This window comes from Polypterus senegalus, chromosome 11 (assembly GCF_016835505.1).
Source record: "Polypterus senegalus isolate Bchr_013 chromosome 11, ASM1683550v1, whole genome shotgun sequence".
Taxonomy (NCBI): domain Eukaryota; kingdom Metazoa; phylum Chordata; class Cladistia; order Polypteriformes; family Polypteridae; genus Polypterus; species Polypterus senegalus.
The window spans coordinates 74,703,493-74,724,720 of NC_053164.1; the positions used below are offsets into that span (position 1 = coordinate 74,703,493).

Below are 21,228 nucleotides of genomic sequence, written 5' to 3' on the forward strand. Positions count from 1 at the left end.
GACTTACATAAATCAAACAGCAGTACATCCCATACATTTATGTTTCACATCAATCTCAAGCACAGGTATTAAAGTATTCTCCTTCAGAACAGAAGATAAAGGATGGGTATTTTACATGTTTAAAACTGCAGAACATGTCACCTTGAGTAAGGACATGCAACGTTAAAGCATCACTGGAACTTTCAATTGTGACGTTACTTTGGCAAATCCACTACATCCCAGTAAGAATATTATTGTCAAATTTCTCAAGTTCCTGATATACAATGACCCAGGATGAAGCCACAAAACATAGATCAAATGGTAAAGAGCACAACAGCTCCTTCATCTTGAGCAATTTAAAGAAATTTCTAGATTCATGGAATCACCATGTACAGCAGAATGCTAAAATATTACACAGCACTAGAAGTCTATCAAAAGGGTTGTTGACAACTGCTTAAAGAAAAAAAAAAATCATAAAAAAAACAGGGTATAGTTTACCATTAAATTTGGATGAACTAAAGGCACTAAGCCTGTGCCAAACCCTGGCCGAAACTTTTTCACTTCTGCAGTAGTAAAGAATAAACAGAAGTGCTATTGTCATTAACAGCTGTTGCATTCAAATATTACACTTTTTTCATTACATGCTGAAAAATATTTGTACTCCTGCTGTGTGTCATATTGATCCAGCACTTTTTAATGGTACTGACAGAGTAAGTGCAAATAAGAATTCCATTGTATTGGTCACATCTGACAAAATATCTGCAAAACATTAAATGGTGGTAACATCCTGTGCAAGAAACTATAACGGGATGAGCTGCTGAGAAGTGAATCAGCACAAAACAAGTGGTTTATGATGCTGATTAGTCAGACTCGCTTCAGCAATGGGAGCACCACTGAAAGGTTAAAATGAGCTGCGTGATATATACAAGAACAACTTGTTTTTTATTTTTTCAGGTGCATTCTGCTTTGCTCTTGAGTGTTGCACACTTTGATTTGGAACCCAAGTTAAACTCCTTAACCCTAGCAATAAGCAATGAAACAGAACACGGAACTTGCCTTTGTATTACTGTCAGTGATGTGCACACTCTTATCTTCCCCTACAAGAAAATGCTAATAATAAAAGTACAGCAGAATAATATTTAAGGGCTAGACTTAGACTCTGCAGACTCCTGCGGACTAGATATTCAGGCGGTAGTCTGAAGTATTAAGCAACCTCTAGAGGCTTGTTTAAGCATTAGCACTCTTTAGGGTTTCATCTTGCTCTACTATTTCATTTTTGGTTTCCCATGAAGCAAACCATTTAACTACCAAAGGCTGCCTTATGTCTCATGGGAGGGAGAGGGGCTGCTTTCAAGTCAGTATGAAGGAATGTTGCTACACCAACATATCAGAGGCAAAAAAAAAAAAATTCTCTGTCCGTGGGAAAAATTAGTCTTTACACAAGATATTGTTATTTTGATTGTGTGTGTGTGTGTGTGTGTGTAGTAAAATATACAGCATATATTATTGCATTTCATTCTTCTGCAAGTTCTTAGGAATGCAGAAGACACTAAAACCATTTTCAATATGTACATAAACAGTATCCAAAAAGCACGGAGGTCGTCTTTGGAAATTTTCCTTCTCTTCAGCCAGAAGTTTTTCAGCAATGTTGTTCACAGCTGTGAAAATTTCTTCAGCTGTGTGGGGATTGTTTTAGCACACAAAATTGTAAGAAAGATTATACTGGAAATTATTTTGTGGGCTCATACTGAAAAAGAACACGGAAACGCTTCAACCAATCCAGAAAAGTGTAACATAAAACCAGATGTTAAAGTATAGTTCCTAATTCAGCATTTTGCAATTCAGGGATCAAGCACATTTTCTAACTGTGATTTGTATATAATGTTATAGGATTGTTTTCTAAGTTTCACTTAATTTTTCAATGTGAAACTAATCTTTTGTTTCTCTTTTGTAGATTAACTTTGATAAATCTCTGTCATATTATTTACACACACATGTACATAAATCCCTATATATGTATACTGTATATATAAAATCGTCAGTCCGTCCGTCTGCTTTTCACGAGCAAACTACTTAATGGATTTAGAGAAGGTTTTTTTCTATAATTTGCTGGAACTTTCTGGCTGATTTTACAACTTTTCTCATTGCGCTATGTATCATAGTTCGCTTGCAGTACTGATTTATTTAATAATACATAATAATAATAATTCTTTGGATTTATATAGCGCTTTTCTCACTACTCAAAGCACTCTGCAATTGCAGGTTAAGGGCCTTGCTCAAGGACCCAACAGAGCAGTGTCCCTTTTGGCATTTACGGGATTCGAACCGGCAACCTTCCGATTGCCAGTGCAGATCCCTAGCCCCAGAGCCACACTTCCACCTCCTTGAATATTCCGGTTGATTTTGCGATAAGAATCATAGTTCGCTTGCAGGAGCAATATATTTGTGGCTGTGGCTGTGGGCTGTGGCTGTGGGCTGAGAGGATGGGGAAGCGTGACATCAGGAGTAGGGAGCCAGGCAGTCCTGTTTCACTACTCCGCCCGGTGGAACCGCGGGGGACATCAAATAGAATACAAAAATGAAAAGTGCTACACCTCCAGGAGACTAAAGCCAGCGTCACAATCCACAACTTCTAGTCAGAGGGGATGTCAAATTTGATGACAACAGTTGCTAATCTTGTTGACAGAGTTTGTCAGATTACTTGTCTATGAATCATATAGACATGGCAAATTACACAACTTTCCAGTACAGGTTCACATCTCCAAAGTATCTCATACTCACCCTTTTTTCTGTAGTACAAATGATTTCTGGTTACCTCGAGTTCATCACCAATCTCTGCCCTTTCTTTTCTTTCTTCCATTCTTTTATGGTACATAAAACACCAGACAGACATGCCCCTCTTCTGTTTGCAAGGTCCAACATATGTATTCTCCTCATTTCTTTGTAGCTGTGCTGCATGCACTGAACATCCAGGTGAGCACTCATTGGTTGTCAGCTCTTGCATACACAAGAGATCATCCCAACAGTTTAGGACAAAATAAAACATGTTTGAGTTGCAAAGTAGTTGGACAGAGTCACTGGGAATCTGTGCGTCGGGGCCTTGAATTTGAATCACATCCCAGTCACTGTTCTCCCCATGCATGTGTGAATTTTCCTGTTTGACTGGCAACACTAAATTTGTCTGGTGTGAGGGAATGAGTGAGTGAGCCCTGTTAGGCACTGAAAACCCCTCCACAACACACTGATGCGCTGCAACCTATGCTCCAGTTCATGTATGGCTCTGGACTGTCCATGAACTGGAACTAGAAAATGTGGGTGCTAAAGTGGGGGAATGAATAAACAATCACACCCTTTAACAAGCTGGTGTCCAGCTCAGAGGTCCTTCTGCTGTGCCCCAATGCTGCCCCAGAAACCTTATGGTAAAAGAAGTTGATTCTAAAAAAAGGAGATATATATATATATATATATATATATATATATATATATATATATATATATATATACACACAAATATATGTACAGAGGGCATGTGATAAATACAATATATCAACTAATATTCAGCTGATAGGGAAGAGGAGGAGGATGCACCAAGCAGAACCACTGATTGTGATCACAAAAGAAAACAAACACAAGCAAACAGCAAAAACCGTGATTTCCTAGATATGCCTTCTCTGTGTGCAGACTGGTGTTAATAAGCAATTTCAAAACACACAAAGAAGCAAGTAGACTGGCAGTGCAATGTGGTGGTAAAGGCCTTGGACTTTGGACCATAAACCAAGAGATGCTAGGTTCAAATCCCACTGCTGACACTGTGCGACAATGAGCAAGTCACTTCACCTGCCTATGCTTCAACTGGAAAAACAAAAAGAAATGTAACAAATAAATAAATAAATATACCATAAACCATGCATTTGTACAGAATGACCCTTCATCCACCCATTTTCAAACATTCTTAACCCAGTTCTGGGTTGAGGGGGCTAGAACTTATTGCAGTAGCAAAAAACTGTCCAACGATACTGTATACAGTATACAATTTCTGACTCATGCTGGGAAATTTATAAAGCTCTTGCACAAAATGTGTTTTCCGATTTCAGAATGTTGCAAATTAAAAAAATTGTCTTGTAGCGATGCAAACTTGCTTCTCCAGCAAGCCCCAGTTGGCCAATGCAACTGTCATTCCCTAAGCAACTGTAACCCTGCTATTATCTTGTAGGCGGTATACTGTTACAAAGCACCTGCTTTTCAGTGTAAATTCCTCACAAACAGAATGAACTGTTAGGCTCAGGTATGCTTTCATAGTTCTTCTTGACCACAAATTAGACGTGGCTGCATAATGTGTGTCTCTTGTTCGAGATTCATTTCAACAGTGAACGCAACACAATTCAGGAAGAATGACTATAGGAGGGGATGACTTGACTTCTTTTTTTTTTTTTTGTTATACCTTCGCTGTGCAGTGTTGATATGAAACATTTTTTGCTAAATAAAACTTGATGGATTTCATTATCACTATTTGCCACCAAGAATTTGCTATATACAGGCTGTGTGTCAGCCCTTACGATACAATCTCAGTGCTGTTTGCTTTGCTTTCATGCAGTCATCATACTGCACTGTGGTTGAATTTCAGATGGCAGCACATATTTTCTGTGTTTGAGTATAGAGCTCCCACTTTCACACTTGAAAACAAAATAATTCGGAAATACAGATGATGCTATTCCCTTTGGTACTAAAATTACATTTTCAGTGTTAGATGATCTAAGTTCAACAGAATTCATACTGCTCAGATTTTTTGGAGGCTTCCATTGACAGAAGATAAATTCACACTTCTTAAAAGAAGTTGCTAGGGACCAGACTCTTAAAATTCATTACAACTGCCTGTAATCAGTCAAATGATGTGAATGCCTCCAATCTGCCAGTTCACTTACACGCTCAGCGGATATGTCTGTAATTGGTTACAGCACTCATCTGCTGTTTAGAGCAGTTTCTAACTAAGAATGCTTGATTTTTGACAGAGTACTAAAAGGAATGCAGTAATCCCCACTTCTCACAATGAATATATTGAGGCAGCCATAATCAAAATTGTGATTAATATACGATTAATTGTGCATCCCTAACACTTATTGTAGCAGCTGAATGCTAGGCAAGGATGATGTGTAAATGCATGCATTTTGGTGACCCAACCTGACTTTAGCTGCTCACTCAAATTGATCTTACCTCAATAATGTTTTTTCCTATTGTTGCATGCTCACATTTGTTTCAGCAACATAACTGTTTTTGCAAAAGGGCCAAAAATACAACTACAAAAATGTTCTACATTACAAAAATGTAAATTATTGATTGGAACAGCTCATAGAATTTACACCTTGGCTGATGGTGTGTTTGTAATGTCACAGTAAACATGGCTAAAGTACATTGGGCTGACACAAAAGAAGAGCAGTATAAAACTGCAATAAGTTACGAGGGACTGGAAGGCACTGAAATGCACGAGGCAGAGAGCTGAGGAGCTTAATTTCATTACATTGTGATAACCACACTGCAGCTAACTGTGTCTCCTCATGCAGAAACAGAATTCCAGTCCTTTGCTATGGCAAACAAAGCTATTGTGTTAAAGGTCATCATAAAAAAAATCAAAAAAACACAGCAGCTGGACATTCTACAGATTCCATGCTTATTATTAAGGATCAACAATTTTAATTTCACCATGAACGCAAGATGAATAATAACAATAATAATAATAATATGTTTTACTTATAAAGCGCCTTTGATATGCACAGTATACAATGCAAGGGAATCAATATCCCAAAGAAGCCTTCCTTTGTCATCAATATGACCAGAGACAATGACACACTATCAACTAACCACAAAGACTTCCCATCTCAATCTGACCAATCTTTCATAGGGAACACAATTTTCCAAATATATTTAAAACAAACAGAAAGAGGCTACAATGACTTTTCATTTAAAAACATTTGTAAGAGAAACAGTTTAACCCAATTTAAACACTGGCTTCAGCTATCCTTAATGGTGCATCGATTAAGCAGGTTTAAGAATGTTACGTTGTAATATTTAATATCCATGCCCATATGGAAAGCATTCAGTCATATCACTAAGCAAGCAGATAGAATTGTAGCTTTCACTATACTCACTAGTCATTATGTTACAGAGTGAGGGCTTGTTGGAAGCTGATTAGCACAAGCAAGTAAAACCTTCAGTGTACTTTGTGCACATGACCGGACGACTATACAAACCTATATCCCACTTTAAATCATACAAGTTTCAGCTGACATCAACACTGTGTTCATAATTCCCCAAAACACTTGTCCATGGTTAGGCACCCCAACCCTTCCATAAACCCTTCATGTGTTCAAGAGAGCATCAACTCATGTAAGAAACTTACAGTATTCTTGCTTACTCTGCCCTTTTGTAAATTCTGCTTTCATCTCAAACATTTCACTTTATGCAGCCCTCCAGTACAAGGTCCTCCACATTCTAAATGCTGTATATACTACTAGTACAAAACCAACACACACCTTTCTCATTTTTCAGAAATCCAATAATTGAGCCCCCGCTTCCAGATAGTACAAATACATTTTTTTTTACATCTAATTAACTGTTCAGTTGAGACAGACCTCAATCCACCTGCCGCTTTCAGAAATGACATAAATTTAATCTCAAATCTTTCAAACACATTTCAAGACACTAAAATATAACACATTTAGTACTGGCACAGAATTGCACCATTCTAGGTAGAACAATATCTAAAAAGAAACACTTCCTTGGCAGAGAACCAGAATTGGTCTGGACAAAGTGAATTGTAATTTAAAGTACACAGTTCAGCTTTTAAAATCTTAAGAAGAAAAAGGGGTCAACAAGTGATTTAACTCTTAAGTTTTGTTAAAGTCGTGCTTCACATTCCATAGCTGGGCATGCAGCACTTTCTGAATTCAGCTTGACTGAGTCTTTTCATTTAGTTTCTGTGGTCTTTGCTAAAATCCAGAACTGAAACAGAAAACAATATACTTTCCAGCCACTTCATTTTCAGCAATTTATGAAAGGTATTTACTGTAAAAAGTATAATTACGTATTGATTGTAATGTACGGGAGAGTTTCAGGTATGCTGAATATGAAAGAAATAAATTAGTTTTATATATGTTATGTATATGTTATAAATGATTACATTGTTGGAGTCAATTATTTCTAAAGAGATAAAGATGGCAGAAATTTCATTGGTTAGCTGAAATCACATAGTAAACAAATACAGCAGCTGCTGCTGGGGCATTTTCAGAGTCAAAATGGGCACAAGACATTGTGCACCTGTGCTTTTTAACACTCAGTCATTGTTGTATTCTGATTTATGTGACTCCACGTAGTAACAGTAGGGGACAAAGTATGTTAATTCTCAACAAATGGCAACATTTCCAATTGCAGACGTGACAAAGCTTGCACAGACAGGTTTTATGCAATTTAGGTTCATGTGGTGTACCTACAAAAAGAGGGCATACCATTTGAGGAATTCAGTTCAGCTCAATATTGCACACAAATAAACAATATCATATTATTCAAACATTAATAAGTGTGTTTCAGAAATGTGTCATTCTATGCAATTTCTTTTTGTGGAGAACAGCAAATTGCTTGCTTCTTGGTATATCAACAAGGCCATTCTTAGATTTGCTGTCTAGTTTTTATCCCCAGGTTAATATGCATTAATACTGTATATATATAAATTCTGGGACAAGATGAGACTTTTTAACCTGGGACGAGATGTGACTTTTTCAGAGAGATACTTTTAAGTCCCGTGAGACGAGACTTTGTGCCAAGGGATTTAACCATGCCCGGGGCCGAAAATAAATGACAAAGAGTAGAAGACAAAGTAGAACATCGTAAAATGTTGGAGTGATAAACACATGCAGAGCAGTTTAGAGATAATTAAAGCACAATTTGAAAGTCTCAAAAAAATGATAGTAAAGATTGCAAATAAATGGAAATTATTACTCTGAAATAACAGAACACTGAAAAGAGACTGAATATATTGTTCGGATTTAAACTTCAAGGCAAAAGTAGTGTTTCTTCCCAATGATGAGGCATATCCACAAGAATTAAGAGATTTGTTGTTTGGTGAAAGTGTAATCCTCATACACAAGTGGCAGAGATGCGAAGTGGCTGGCGCACAGCACAGGACAGGGGGTTGGCAAGCGAAACAAGCAGGGGGCAAAGCCCCCAGTATATAGAAAAAAATTGTTTTTCAATTTGTTCAAAAGAGATGGTACTTTTTCATGGATGCACTGTAATAGCATCACCATTTGTTCTCTTTTTGTTTCAGAATCTCTGGTGCCAATCGACATCAGTTCGGTCTTTGTGTACAATATACTCTGTCTGGATCGGTTCGGAGCCGAGTGTGAAGCGGCTGGAATGGGAATCAGCACCTCCAAAACCGAGACCATGGTCCTTAGCCGGAAAAGGGGGGAGTGCCCTCTCAGGGTTGGTGGCGAGATCCTGCCCCAAGTGGAGGAGTTCAAGTATCTCGGGGTCTTGTTCACGAGTGAGGGAAGAATGGAGGGTGAGATCGACAGGCGGATCAGTGCGGCGTCCGCAGTGATGCGGGCTCTGCATGGGTCTGTCGTGGTGAAAAAGGAGCTGAGCCTACCAGTCGATCTACATTCCTACCCTCATCTATGGTCATGAGCCATGGGTAGTGAACAAAAGAACGAGACTGCGAATACAAGCGACTGAAATGAGCTTCCTCTGCAGGGTGGCTGGTCTTTCCCTTAAAGATAGGGTGAGAAACTCAGTCATCCGGGAGGGGCACAGAGTAGAACCGCTGCTCCTCCGCATCGAGAGGAGTCAGATGAGATGGCTCGGGCATCTGATCAGGATTCCTCCTGGATGCCTCCCTGGTGAGGTGTTCCGGGCACATCCAACTAGGAAGAGGTTCCAGAGAAGACCCAGGCCACGCTGGAGGGACTATGTCTCCCGGCTGGCCTGGGAATGCCTCGGGATTCCCCCAGAAGAGCTAGAAGAAGTGGCCGGGGAGAGGGAAGTCTGGGCACCTCTGCTCAAGCTGCTGCCCCCGCGACCCGAACTTGGATAAGCGGAAGAGGATGGATGGATGGATATACTTTACCCTTTGTTCCTTCTTGCTGTATCCCAAGCTGAGAGAGCTCTTACAGTCACAGTTAAGCACTTAAAAAAATCAGAGTTGCTCTGTGTGAGTCAGTTAGATTCAGTTTTCTGATTGGAAAGGATTTGTACAAATAAATAAATTGAAAGTATAAATAGTTGCTTTAGTCCAGGTTGCCAAGTCGCATTAACAAAACCAGTTCTATTATGTATACAGTTTTTAATATTTTACAAGTTTAGGAGGAGTGAGTGTGAACTGTAACCATACCCAGTAATTATTCATCCATTTCTATTTTATGACACAATGAATGCTGGACTATACTTATGATGAAAATATCTGAATGCCACATTGGCCCACAACTACATTATGGAAGCATAAATGTCCAACTACAGAACAATATAACTTTCTCAAATATGCTAGCATAAATATATTTTACATGCTAAATATTTTAGCTTATTTCTTTTAACATATGGTGGGAGAAAACATTGGCACATTGAACCAGGATTCTATGTTCAAATCCCATGCCTAGTGGTGGTCTGTGTGCAGCTTCCACATTCTTCCATGCTCCTGAAGGTCCTCCCTCTTGGAACCCCAATTTTCCTTAACTTCCTAAAGATGTACAAGGATAGATGTTAAGCTTTAAAATTTGCCCGGTGTTGAGTGTGATGGCGTTCCACGAGTGGGCCATGCAGCAGACTGACACCCTGTCCAGAGCTGGTTTTACTTAGCACCAAGTGCTACTGGGATAGCATGCCCAACCATTAATAGGATTAACCCTTACAATGTCTTGACCCAATTCTGACACAGGTTTCAGGTGCCTATGTACTACAGAGAATTACCAAAAAAACAGGTTAGTACAATTTTTACTATCAAACTCGCACAACAAAAAATGTCCAAAAAATGTGAATACTTCACATACATTTTACAGATTTTCCTTAACATCAAGATTTATGACATTTGTTTAGTACACAATACTGTAGTTGAGTGCTCACTAACTTATTTACAGCATTTAAAAATGTTTATTTAATATCTGAAGTTGCAGTTGTACATCAAAAACAGCAAATGGGAAAAATAAACCAACCCTAACCATAACTCAGCTTCTTGGAACTTCAACCTTTGACATTTCCTATTAACTGGAAAACAACATTAAACAGAAAAAATTGCAATTTTTTTGGCAATAATAATAACAATCTAACTATCGCATGAAAGTAGTATTAGTCTTTATGGTAATGCAAGTAGAGGACAAATTAACCACAAAATGTATCAACTCCGGCTTAAGGTATGTGATTGCAGGGTCATTGTTCTACCAACATAGCTTTAAATTTCTTCAAATAGCCATTGAGAACTAAGAAGCTCACTACAGCTCAGCACAAAAAATACTACACTGACAGTAACCCGTTAGGGGTTGCTACAGCGAATCATCTTACATCATCTTACACCTCTACATCTTGCTCTGCGACACCCATCACCTGCATGTCCTCTCTCACCACATCTATAAAGCTCTTCTTAGGCCTTCCTCTTTTCCTCTTCCCTGGCAGCTCTATCCTTAACATCCTTCTCCCAATATACTCAGCATCTCGTCTCTGCACGTGTCCAAACCAACACAATCTCACCTCTCTGACTTTGTCTCCCAACCGTCCAACTTAAGCTGACCCTCTAATGTACTTGTTCCTAATCCTGTCCATCCTCGTCACACCCAATGTAAATCTTAGCATCTTTAACTCTGCCACCTCCAGCTCTGTCTCCTGCTTTCTGGTCAGTGCCACCGTCTCCAACCCATATAACATAGCTGGTCTCACTACCGTCCTGTAGACCTTCCCTTTCACTCTTGCCGATACCCGTCTGTCACAAATTAGTCCTGACACTCTTCTTCATCCATTCCAACCTGCCTGTACCTCTATTCCACAATTCCCATTACTCTATACTGTTGATCCCAAGTATTTTTAAACTCATTCACGGTCTCCAACTCTACTTCCTGCATCCTCTATATTCCACTGACCACCCTCTCATTTACACACATGTATTCTGTCTTGTTCCTACTGACCTTTATTCCTCTCCTCTCCAGAGCATATCCTAACATGCTCCCTGCTATCACTACAGATCACAATGTCATCAGCAACCATCATAGTCCACAGGGACTCCTGTCTAATCTCGTCCGTCAACCTGTCCATCACCATCGCAAATAAGAAAGGGCTCAGAGCCGATCCCTGATGTAATTCCACCTCCACCTTGAATGTATCCGTCACTCCTACCGCAGACCTCACTGCACATGTGTAATTAATGATATTCCTGACCCGAACTGACAGAATGTTAAACAGAAAAAAGGCTCTACAGTTAACCATTGCAAACTGAGCCAATTATGATTCATCAAAAAAAAAAAATAAGAGAGATTTCCAGTTGTTTTGCAACGTAAAAGATATTTTTAGAGTTTTACAAAGTAAAATGAGACTTTCTACAAAAATAAAAAACAGATTTTGGCTCCAAAATGTCTTTGGGTCAATTTTGTTAAGCATCTTCCAACATTTTAAGTACATGACCATGTATTTTTTAAAGATAAACATTAAATGTTAAGACCAAAAGCAGCTCTTTATTTAGCTCTGTATTTAGAACCATAATCTATATGTCCACTGTGGGAGACAGGAGAATGAGAAAGCAAAAAATACTGCCACAAAAGAACTTTTAATCATCTGCCAAAAACTGCAAAAAATTGAGGCATGTTACGAGTGAAGCAGCTATCAGTAGAGAATGGGATTTTAAAAAAAAGTGGTCACACCAGAAGACAATTGGTTGAAAATTCACACCACCTAATTTAGCAAATCCATACAACTTGAATAAGTCATTTTTATGCCAATATGTAAGTAGTTGGGAGAGGGTTGAGGATTGTCCAGGTTTCGACTGACACACAGAGTTTCAGTGGGTCTCAAATATCAGAACATGGGTCTTTTTACAGATATAGAGAGTGGTGATTATAAAGACTAAAATGTGAAGTTTTGGCTTAAGAATTTACTGCCTGGTAAATTTTTGCACAGTACTCTGTTAATAAACATTAGCTGGGAAAAAAATACTTAACTTTTACCCATGATTGTCTAATAGAAAAATCTATAAAATAAACTTGTAATATAGCATTTCAGCTTTATTTTTCTACTTCTGCTCCATCAGGATATAGGAGTCACATTTTCAAAACTTTACCTGTACAGTTAATGACAGGGGCTAATTCCTTTTTTGGGCTTCACATCTTTCAAGACAAGTAGTCAGAGAGTGGGACCCCTAACCCCTTCACGAAGCACATCTCTTCCAGCCAGAGAGAGTGAATTCTCTTTCTCCGAGTTTCCACTGACCTTTGTGTCCTTGCAAACAGTTATACCAGATTAGTAGACGTCCCAGTTCACAAAATTAGCTACATTTAAAAACCTAGAAATGCCCCAGGACAGGGACGGTGCTACGCTGGGGCACAAGCTCTTATTGTATGCCTAAAGACTGCCCCAGTCCATGGTTATAGAGTTCTTTTTGTTTGTTTTTTTGTTGTTTTTCTTTTATATATAAATGTACTGCCAGCGGAACTCCCAGCCAGAAGTGAAGCTGCAACTTGCTTATCTGCTGTTGACAGCTTAGCCCGCTGAAGTACAGAAACACCCAAATTCAATGGGTTTCTATGAAGAAAATTGTGTACACTGTAAGTAACAAAACACCATTGTGAATGTGCATGAGTCAGCACGTCTTCATACATGTCATTTTAATTCCATTTCTAAAAGAAAACTGCCAATACTCGAAACTACAGGTAGATAATATGCTACCTGTTACCTCAATATATTCATTGATCCACTTTCTTTTAGAATTTTAACCCCTGAAAGTTTAGTGGATGTTGACTGCATAAAGAAGACAGCTGTTGAAAGTGTTCATGTAAGGTATTTGCTGCTGTTTATAATTTATAAATACTAAAAATTAGTAAATAATTCTGTTCTATGTACCATAGTAGTATGTCTGGGGATATAAACTGGGAGAAATCCTGTTCTTTCAGGTTTGAAGAGATAGAGGCTGTCAAAAAAAGAAGATTGACCAATGTCAAAAGTTTGGTTCAAAAGTCAAGAAACATGAACGGGTCTATCATTTGTGGTATTATATTACTTAGTGACTTGCTGAAAGCGCTGCTACAATGCGGACATGTCTGCTGATGAATCTGGCATGTGGCCACATCATGTGGTCTGGGTATATTTTTGAAGATCTTGTCAATTTTGACATGGCGTGTAAGAAACACCAAAATTGTGTATATGTATGTAGGGGGTTTGGTTGTTAAGAGATCTTGGCTTCAATTAATTTATTATGAAACCTGCAATAAAAGACGGTTATCTTTTTTTTTTTTTTACCTCAGTTGCTTTACTGTTATGAAGAGTGATCTTTTTTGAGCCCTCATTTTTGCTGTAGTGGATCACAAAAATGTTCAAATCAGAAAAGGGTTGCATTTGTTAAAGGTTAATACTCTCTAATTTAAGTGCATTAGCACTATCGAACATGCTTGACAGAATAAGACTGGAACACCTGGGTGCACAGTTTCAGGTGGCAAAGCACAATACAAAGCTGAAAATGAATGTAGCTCTAGTCAGAGGTCTAACAGATGCAACATCACTGTTGTGTTGCCAGGAGCTGGCATCCAGGGGACCTAATAAGAGTAGAGATTTTTTCAACAGGGGGAGACTTCAGAGGAATTACAGATGTCTTTGTAAAGTGGGATGATGTTTTGGCAGCTCATTCTGCAAGTATATTTTTTCTCAAATTGTGGCATGTCATGGACTATAAAAATGATTTTATTGTTGAAAATGCTGCGGTAGTTCTGCAGGAAATCAAAGATGAGATCAAATTTTCTTTACCTGCATGGCAAGCAGATTAGATCGTGTACAGCTATAACTTGTATACTTGTATAAATGTAACTTGCTTAATTCAGGAATGTTTTTTTAGATTCTCTGGTGTATCAGGAGAATGAGATGCAAAAACTCTGAAAAGATCTCTGGTGATATAATTAAGATTATAATACTCCTTGTTCATAATAAAGCTAGCATGTGCCATTATAGATTATGTTCTTTTTGTGCCCCATCAACTAGCTACTGTGACCATACTATGTCCTGCAAGAAAAGGAACCTGGAGCCACCACTGGCCCCAGAGTCAACATCTTCGTTCTCTTCTTTCACAAAGATTACTCTGCCAAATAAGTGTATTCCTTTTAATCTTGTTGCAACTGATGATCTTTACAAATTACTGCCTCTCAGTTTACAACTATGGGAACTTCAAATGCACACAGTGTGGTATAGCGGGTCCGCGGCTTAGAAGAAAAGGTCAGTTTTTAAATAAATAATCGCCGCACTTGCGGCTTATAGAGGGGGTGTAGTAGTGTGGCCAGAGTGGATTTCGGACGCAACATGGTGCGGGCGTTTCCTCACTTAAGTGCACAGGTGAGGAATCTTCCGTATCTGTAATTGATGCCGGGAGCTGCTAATCGCTGCACCTGTGCCACGTCCCCATTATAAATAGGAGAAGCGCGAATGCAGCAGAAGAAGAAAGATTGGGGGGAAAAAAGGGGGGAAAACAGAGGACGGAGGTTAAATAAGAGAACAAGCAGGAAGCGAAGGAGTCGGTGTGAGCAAGCGAGAGCAGGCTCACTGAATAGAAGGACAGGCAGCTGGAAAAAGTGAGCCTTAGCAGGGTGTTTGGCTGGCACCCAGGGAAAAACGGATTGGGTCACTCCTGCTGAGTTTTGCAGAGGAGAAGGAGTAAGCACAATCAAGGACGGCTCATGGAATGCAGCAGGAATCTGAGGCTTGGGAGGTGGAAGCCCCAGTGTGAGCACCCTGGTCGCTGGGGAGCCCAAGTCTCAGTCTGGTGAGAGCCCTACAGAGCCAGGGACCGAAAGGCAACCAGACCCTTAGGAGAAGGTCAGCTGCAGGTAGGGCGACTCCCCTGGTGCATGGCCCAGATGGGAGAAGCAGGGGAGCCACCAGCTGAAGGCGGAACCGGGTTTTGTTTTTAAAAGAACTACTTCCAGCCATTGTTTTAACATTGTTTTAATGGATTTATTTATTAGATTTTAACCTCCACATTTTCACTGTTTTTAATGGATTATTTATTTATTGACTTTTAGAAGCACTGCACTTGTTTTGAACACTTTTTGCTTTTGACTGTTTTAAATAAAAGCACTTTGCACGTTTCCCCTTGCTTCATTTTGGTGTCTTCATTGTCCAGCTCATCCGGTTACATTACCGACGGTGTCAGGTTCAAGAGCTCCCTAAGAGGAAGTGGGAACATGGAGCTGAACCCGCATTGTCAAAGACAGTTGCGCTGCACTTTTCAAAGTGACCAGTAGATGGCAAAACTAAAGATAGCACAGTAGAGCTGACACACTTTGTCACGGTTTATATTTATTCTGGTAATCCTTAAGTGCAACTACTAGGAGTAAATAACCCTTATTGGTTTTGTAGATTTTGAAATTTAAATTGGTAGACTATGCAAACACAAAGAAGAAAAATCAATGGTACATTTTTAAACAGCAAGTGCAGTGACTTGGAGACCAGAAACCATAATTGTGCAAGGATTTCAATTAAAAGGAAGCAACTTAGACTGTAATTAAGAGCTTGAAGTGAAAGACAAGGCCCACTGTGTTCCTCCTTCCGGCACAAACCAATTGTATCAAATTGATATAATGCATTTTTTTATGAAACAGTAAATTATACTGAAGGATTAGCAAACCGAAATTCAGCAATGCACTGAGCAATAATACTCTAAAAGCATCTCCATCATGACCTTTTATTTTTAAAGATTTGAAACTTGTTAGTTAATAGAGCCAATGGGGAGCTATTAAAAATCAACAGAAGCACACAAGAATCAGAACACAGAATAAGGTCAGGAATTGGCTTATGTTCCCATCTTATAGCCTTTTACTAGGTCACTATATACTAATGCAGTCTTTAGAACTCTCCATTTTATTCCTGTTAAACAGGATAATTTGCATTGAACCGTTTTGGCAAATGCTTTGTGTTGATATTCACCGTCAAACAGCCACTGTATATAACATAAAACTGCAAACTCACTCACCATACTGTGGCCAGTCCAGTACAGGAAAAATCCCTGATGGTCGACCTTCAATGTGACCAAGTCCCGAGTGGATGGATCCTGAAGTAAATGGGGAAAAAAGAGATGAAAAAAAAGTTATGTGAAGATACAACTCAGTGGTCACTTGTTGTCACTTTTACTCAACTCAGAGTGACATTTTAAGATCCAAGCACTGCAGCCATACACTCAGTCTGATTACATGTATGAAGTAAATAGAAACATCAGTGTGTAATCCGCATATCTAAAGAGGTGATTAACAGCACACCACACTTTGTCTATCTGCCTGTTCAACAGGAGTAGGCAGCCATCTACAGCAAGCCTGTCAAAGTCTACATATTCACATTCATGACATCGATTTAAATTTAACAGGCTTACAGTGACATCATAAAGCATCTTATTCAGCATCACAAGTTACTTTTTGTATCTGTTCTGAAAACTCTACAGAGAATGAAGCATTGACAAGGACAACTGCTGCATTACTGGCTTCTGCAGCTATACATTTAGCTTCATGAGTAAAAAGTCAGTAGAGTGGTTATTCATCTTTAGCCAGGGTAGCATATTAGGAGCCTTTGATATGCTGGTAAAATTCCTGATGAATATGAAGGATTCACAGGTCATGCAAAATCAAGAGAAACATGTCTCACCTAACTCGCCTCAGACCATTCCAAAATGAAGTTATTTTAATAAGCTACACTGCAGAAATGTATAATCACACTTCTGATGCTTTGTGAGCACAATTAAGACCAAAATAAACCTTTGTTAACATAACCAAATGAGTAATAGATGCATTTTAACAGTACTTAAAATGAAGAGTTACCATAATCATTTGTTGTAACTAACATGCCCCACTGTTTTTGTGGTTTTTATTCTGTTTTACATAATGTAATAAAGTGTGTATGCATAAGAAACATCAACAGAAAATGTTCTATGGTGGTTTACAATAACGAAATATTTAAAGCAGTTGAAAAGACATTTTATAATAATAAAAGCCAAAATATTTTATAATAATAAAATTTAGCCATTCTTCTACCAAACTTTAAACTGGTGCTTTGTAGTAACATGACTTTACTCAACATCAACATCAGAATTGCTAGAGAAACTATTCTTGGATGGAAAACTAACTAACTTTAGGACAATACTTTAGTAAAGGCTAAAGTGGTACATGAGAAGCATTTCTTACTGTAATACTAGATAATAAACGTTGAAGGCAACAGTGAATTACCCATCACTGATTGTTTGTGGAGTTACCCCTTGAAATTTTACAATCAAAATAAGTATAGTGGCCCATTTTCATTTGCTTTTGGTCTTGTCAGGTCTGTCTTAATTGCTTGAGATACAGCTAGTAAGGGGGCGGCACGGTGGCGCAGTGGTAGCGCTGCTGCCTTGCAGTTAGGGGACCCGGGTTCGCTTCCCGGGTCCTCCCTGCATGGAGTTTGCATGTTTTCCCCGTGTCTGCGTGGGTTTCCTCCGGGCGCTCCGGTTTCCTCCCACAGTCCAAAGACATGCCGGTTAGGTGGATTGGCGATTCTAAATTGGCCCTAGTGTGTGCTTGGTGTGTGTTTGTGTGTGTCCTGCGGTGGGTTGGCACCCTGCCCAGGATTGGTTCCTGCCTTGTGTCCTGTGTTAGCTGGGATTGGCTCCAGCAGACCCCCGTGACCCTGTATTCGGATTCAGCGGGTTAGAAAATGGATGGATGGATGGCAGCTAGTAAGGGTTCCATAAACGTTAAATATTTAGGTGAAAGCTGGCAAGCACATTACACACAGCCTTGTTTACTTCCTCATTTTGGCTTTTATTTATTTAATACCCTTGGGAAAGTATGGCAGCTTAAAGATAGGATTTTAAAATCTAAAACAAGAATAATGTTACAAAATGCATAAAATTGTCCGTATAAACTTTTTTTTTTGTTACAATATTGTGATACATCTCCCTCTCTTTTCCACAGTTTCCCGTACTGATCAGCGCCAGGCATACCTGCTGTTTATAAATTTAACAATATGTATACTGTAGTATATAAACTATTATGGACCATAACTGCACAACGAATGGGATGGTGGGGGGGGAGTGGGGGGGGGTTTACCTTCTTGTTTCCATCAACTGACCATTCAGGTTAAACCACACAGCACACTAGGTAATGTTTTTAAAAGGCCACTTGTTACATGCAGTTCACATACAAGTCCATACAAAAAGACATTACACTTAAGATACAAATACACAAATAAAAGAATAATCACATTTCCAGTTTTATTTGATTGCACAGGTTGTGTTTTATTTTTAAATGTATTTGCATGTTTCCCTGTAATTCTTAGCATACTGGTAAAACGTTTTTTTATGAAAGTCATACTGGTAGAAGAACTTCCAACTAGTATACCAGATCAACTGATACAGTAGTCAATCCTCGGCTATAGTTCCTCGTGCTTTCAAACACGCAGTTGTACATCCAATTGTGAAAAAACCTGATCTTGACACTGCCATTCTCTCTAATCTTCGTCCAATCTCTAAACTACCTTTCTTGTCAAAAGTACTCGAAAAAGTAGTTTATGAGCAATTAACTCATCACCTACAGGACCATCAGGTAATGGACCTTTTTCAGTCAGGCTTTAGGCCCCAACACAGCACAGAAACTGCGCATTTACGTGTCCTAAATGACGTCCTTTGGGCATTGGACTCGGGACTCCACGCGATTATGGTTCTTCTCGACTTATCTGCCTATTTTATAAGCCTATTTTCTAACCACCTCCTGGAGTCAGTAATCCATGCATTCATTACGTCCCGGCTCGACTACTCAAATTCCTGCCTTTATGGTATCAGTAAAGCCACTCTTTCTAGACTCCAACTGGCTCAGAACGCGGCTGCAAGGCTTCTAACTGGAAGTAGCAGAAGCCAACACATTACACCAATTTTAAAAACCCTACACTGGCTGCCGATTAGATTCAGAATCGATTTTAAGATACTCCTCTTAACCTATAAGGCACTAAACGGTCTAGCCCCTGCCTATTTGAGTGTCTTGCTCCATCGTCACAATCCTCTTCGTGTTCTTAGATCCGCAGATCAGCTGCTCCTAACCGTTCCCAAAGCACATTTTAAAGCTTGTGGTGAAAGGGCTTTTTCCGTCTGTGCACCCAGGCTCTGGAACTCCCTGCCCTTAGTGGTTAGGCAAGCCGCCTCAGTCGCCACATTTAAATCATGCCTAAAAACGCACTTCTTCACAGTGGCTTTTAATTCTTAACCTGTCTCATTTCCACTTGCTTCTTCCTATTTCTCAATTTTATTGGGTCCTCTGACCTGTCTTTAGTATCTCTGTTTTAATTCTCTCTTAATGTTTGTTTTTAATATTTTGTTTTTAGTCCTGCTTCTTTTTTAACTGTACAGCGCTTCGGTCAGTTGTAATGCTGTGCTTTTAAGCGCTCAACAAATAAAATGGTATGGTATGGTATCACCCACTCCTAATTGGTAGCACAAATTGAAAAAGACTGGTGCAAGTGTAAGTCAACTTATAGGAGACAAAGTTCAAGTCCAGATCCAATTAGTACTATGTGGACATTGCACATTCTCTCCATATGTGTGTGTGTGTGTGTGTTTCCCTCTCCTCATCTTCGAAAGCCTGGTTAATTCTTATACTGTATATTAATAACATTCATATTAATCACACATTAATAACATGCTTTTTAACTTGGAGAGGGGGGGTATTGGGTAAAATTTTGAACCCCCCTTTAATGATTTCTACATTTTGGTCAATCAAAAAAGCTTTTCGTCCAATGAAATGATCCATGCCAGTAAAAGTGTATTAAGCTACTTGGAAAAGATTAAAGTTAAACTTAAAACATCCAAATTTCTATCTTTAGGTGCTTCAGAAATGTATCTAATGTCATGACCTAAAAACTGATCCTCATGTTAAATACAGAAGGCCCTGCCTAAAAAGACCTGGTATTCCAGTTATTCTAGCCAAATTGCATACCAGTATTCCGGCAATTCGCAGCTCATAACATACTGTACAAATATCCTCGAGCCATCATCAACTGTCTCTATAAACAAACCGTTGTTACTTTTTGAGCCATAAGCTTAGCTTAAAAGCAGCTGATCTGAAATGTCAATGATGTACCAATCCACTTGAATCTTCTTGTTGTTTGAACATGCAATCTAATCATCTAAAGCTAGAAGGTATCTGCATTCTCATTCTGTACACTTTACCGGTGGGACAACAACATGCTTGGTCCAGTACGTGTGAGAAAGAAGAGGTCAGCTTCCAGGGCAGCAGTAGTAAAGAAGTCAAATTATTGCTCATTCTAATGCTTTCGAAAACATGTTCATGACAATGAAGGGCCAGAATTTGTTTTTTATACTCGAGGAAAAAAAATATAAAAATACAAAAGGACAAAAAGAAACACCAAAAAATGGCTTGTACAAAAATATTTGATTCACTTAGGTACAATGTTCACAAAATGCACCAGCAGACCAGATGAAGGGATTTGTGACGTTCATGTTTACTTCCACAGGGTCCTTCTTCTTAAGCTCAATCACTTTAGCACCTCCTCTTGGCTTCACATGCCATTCCTTATCAGAATACTAAAAGGTGTGCAGCTTAAATTAATCAACAACAGTGTCAACTGCTACATTTTTTGCATTCCAAAATAACACCATTTCAAAGATAACAAATGTTACCAGAATATGTACTGCCTATTGTACTTTTCCAACAAGCAAAGAGGCCCAGATGTCTATAAACCACAAGGATGCCGTTTTAGTTCAGTCACTGACTCACTGTGTGACCTTGATCAAGTCACTTATCTTGCTTATGCAGGAACTGCACATAAATAGTGTATGACTGTATTATATTTTTGTACCTGTAAAGCACCTTGGCTTCGTAGCCTGAGGTGCCACGTTTTTAATTCAATTGACATACTAGTAGGGTGGCTACAACTGCTGCCTCACAACTGGATCTTAATCTTACTGAATCATTTGTCTGTATGGAACTTGCACATTCTTTCTGGATTTTCTTCTTCAGTGTTTTGCTTTTAGACTCCAAATTTCAAAGATAT

General features: G+C 39.0%; 1 protein-coding gene across 3 annotated transcripts in view; it reads right to left on the reverse strand.

Moving 5' to 3' along the window:
- The window catches only part of plcb3 (phospholipase C, beta 3 (phosphatidylinositol-specific)), a 258,088-nt gene that overhangs the window by 199,629 nt on the left and 37,231 nt on the right, over positions 1–21,228 (reverse strand). For all 3 annotated transcript variants that reach the window (XM_039769058.1, XM_039769056.1, XM_039769057.1), the window contains exon 2: positions 16,175–16,252. In XM_039769058.1, the coding sequence (XP_039624992.1) occupies positions 16,175–16,252 (78 nt within the window). The remainder of the gene's footprint in view (positions 1–16,174; positions 16,253–21,228) is intronic.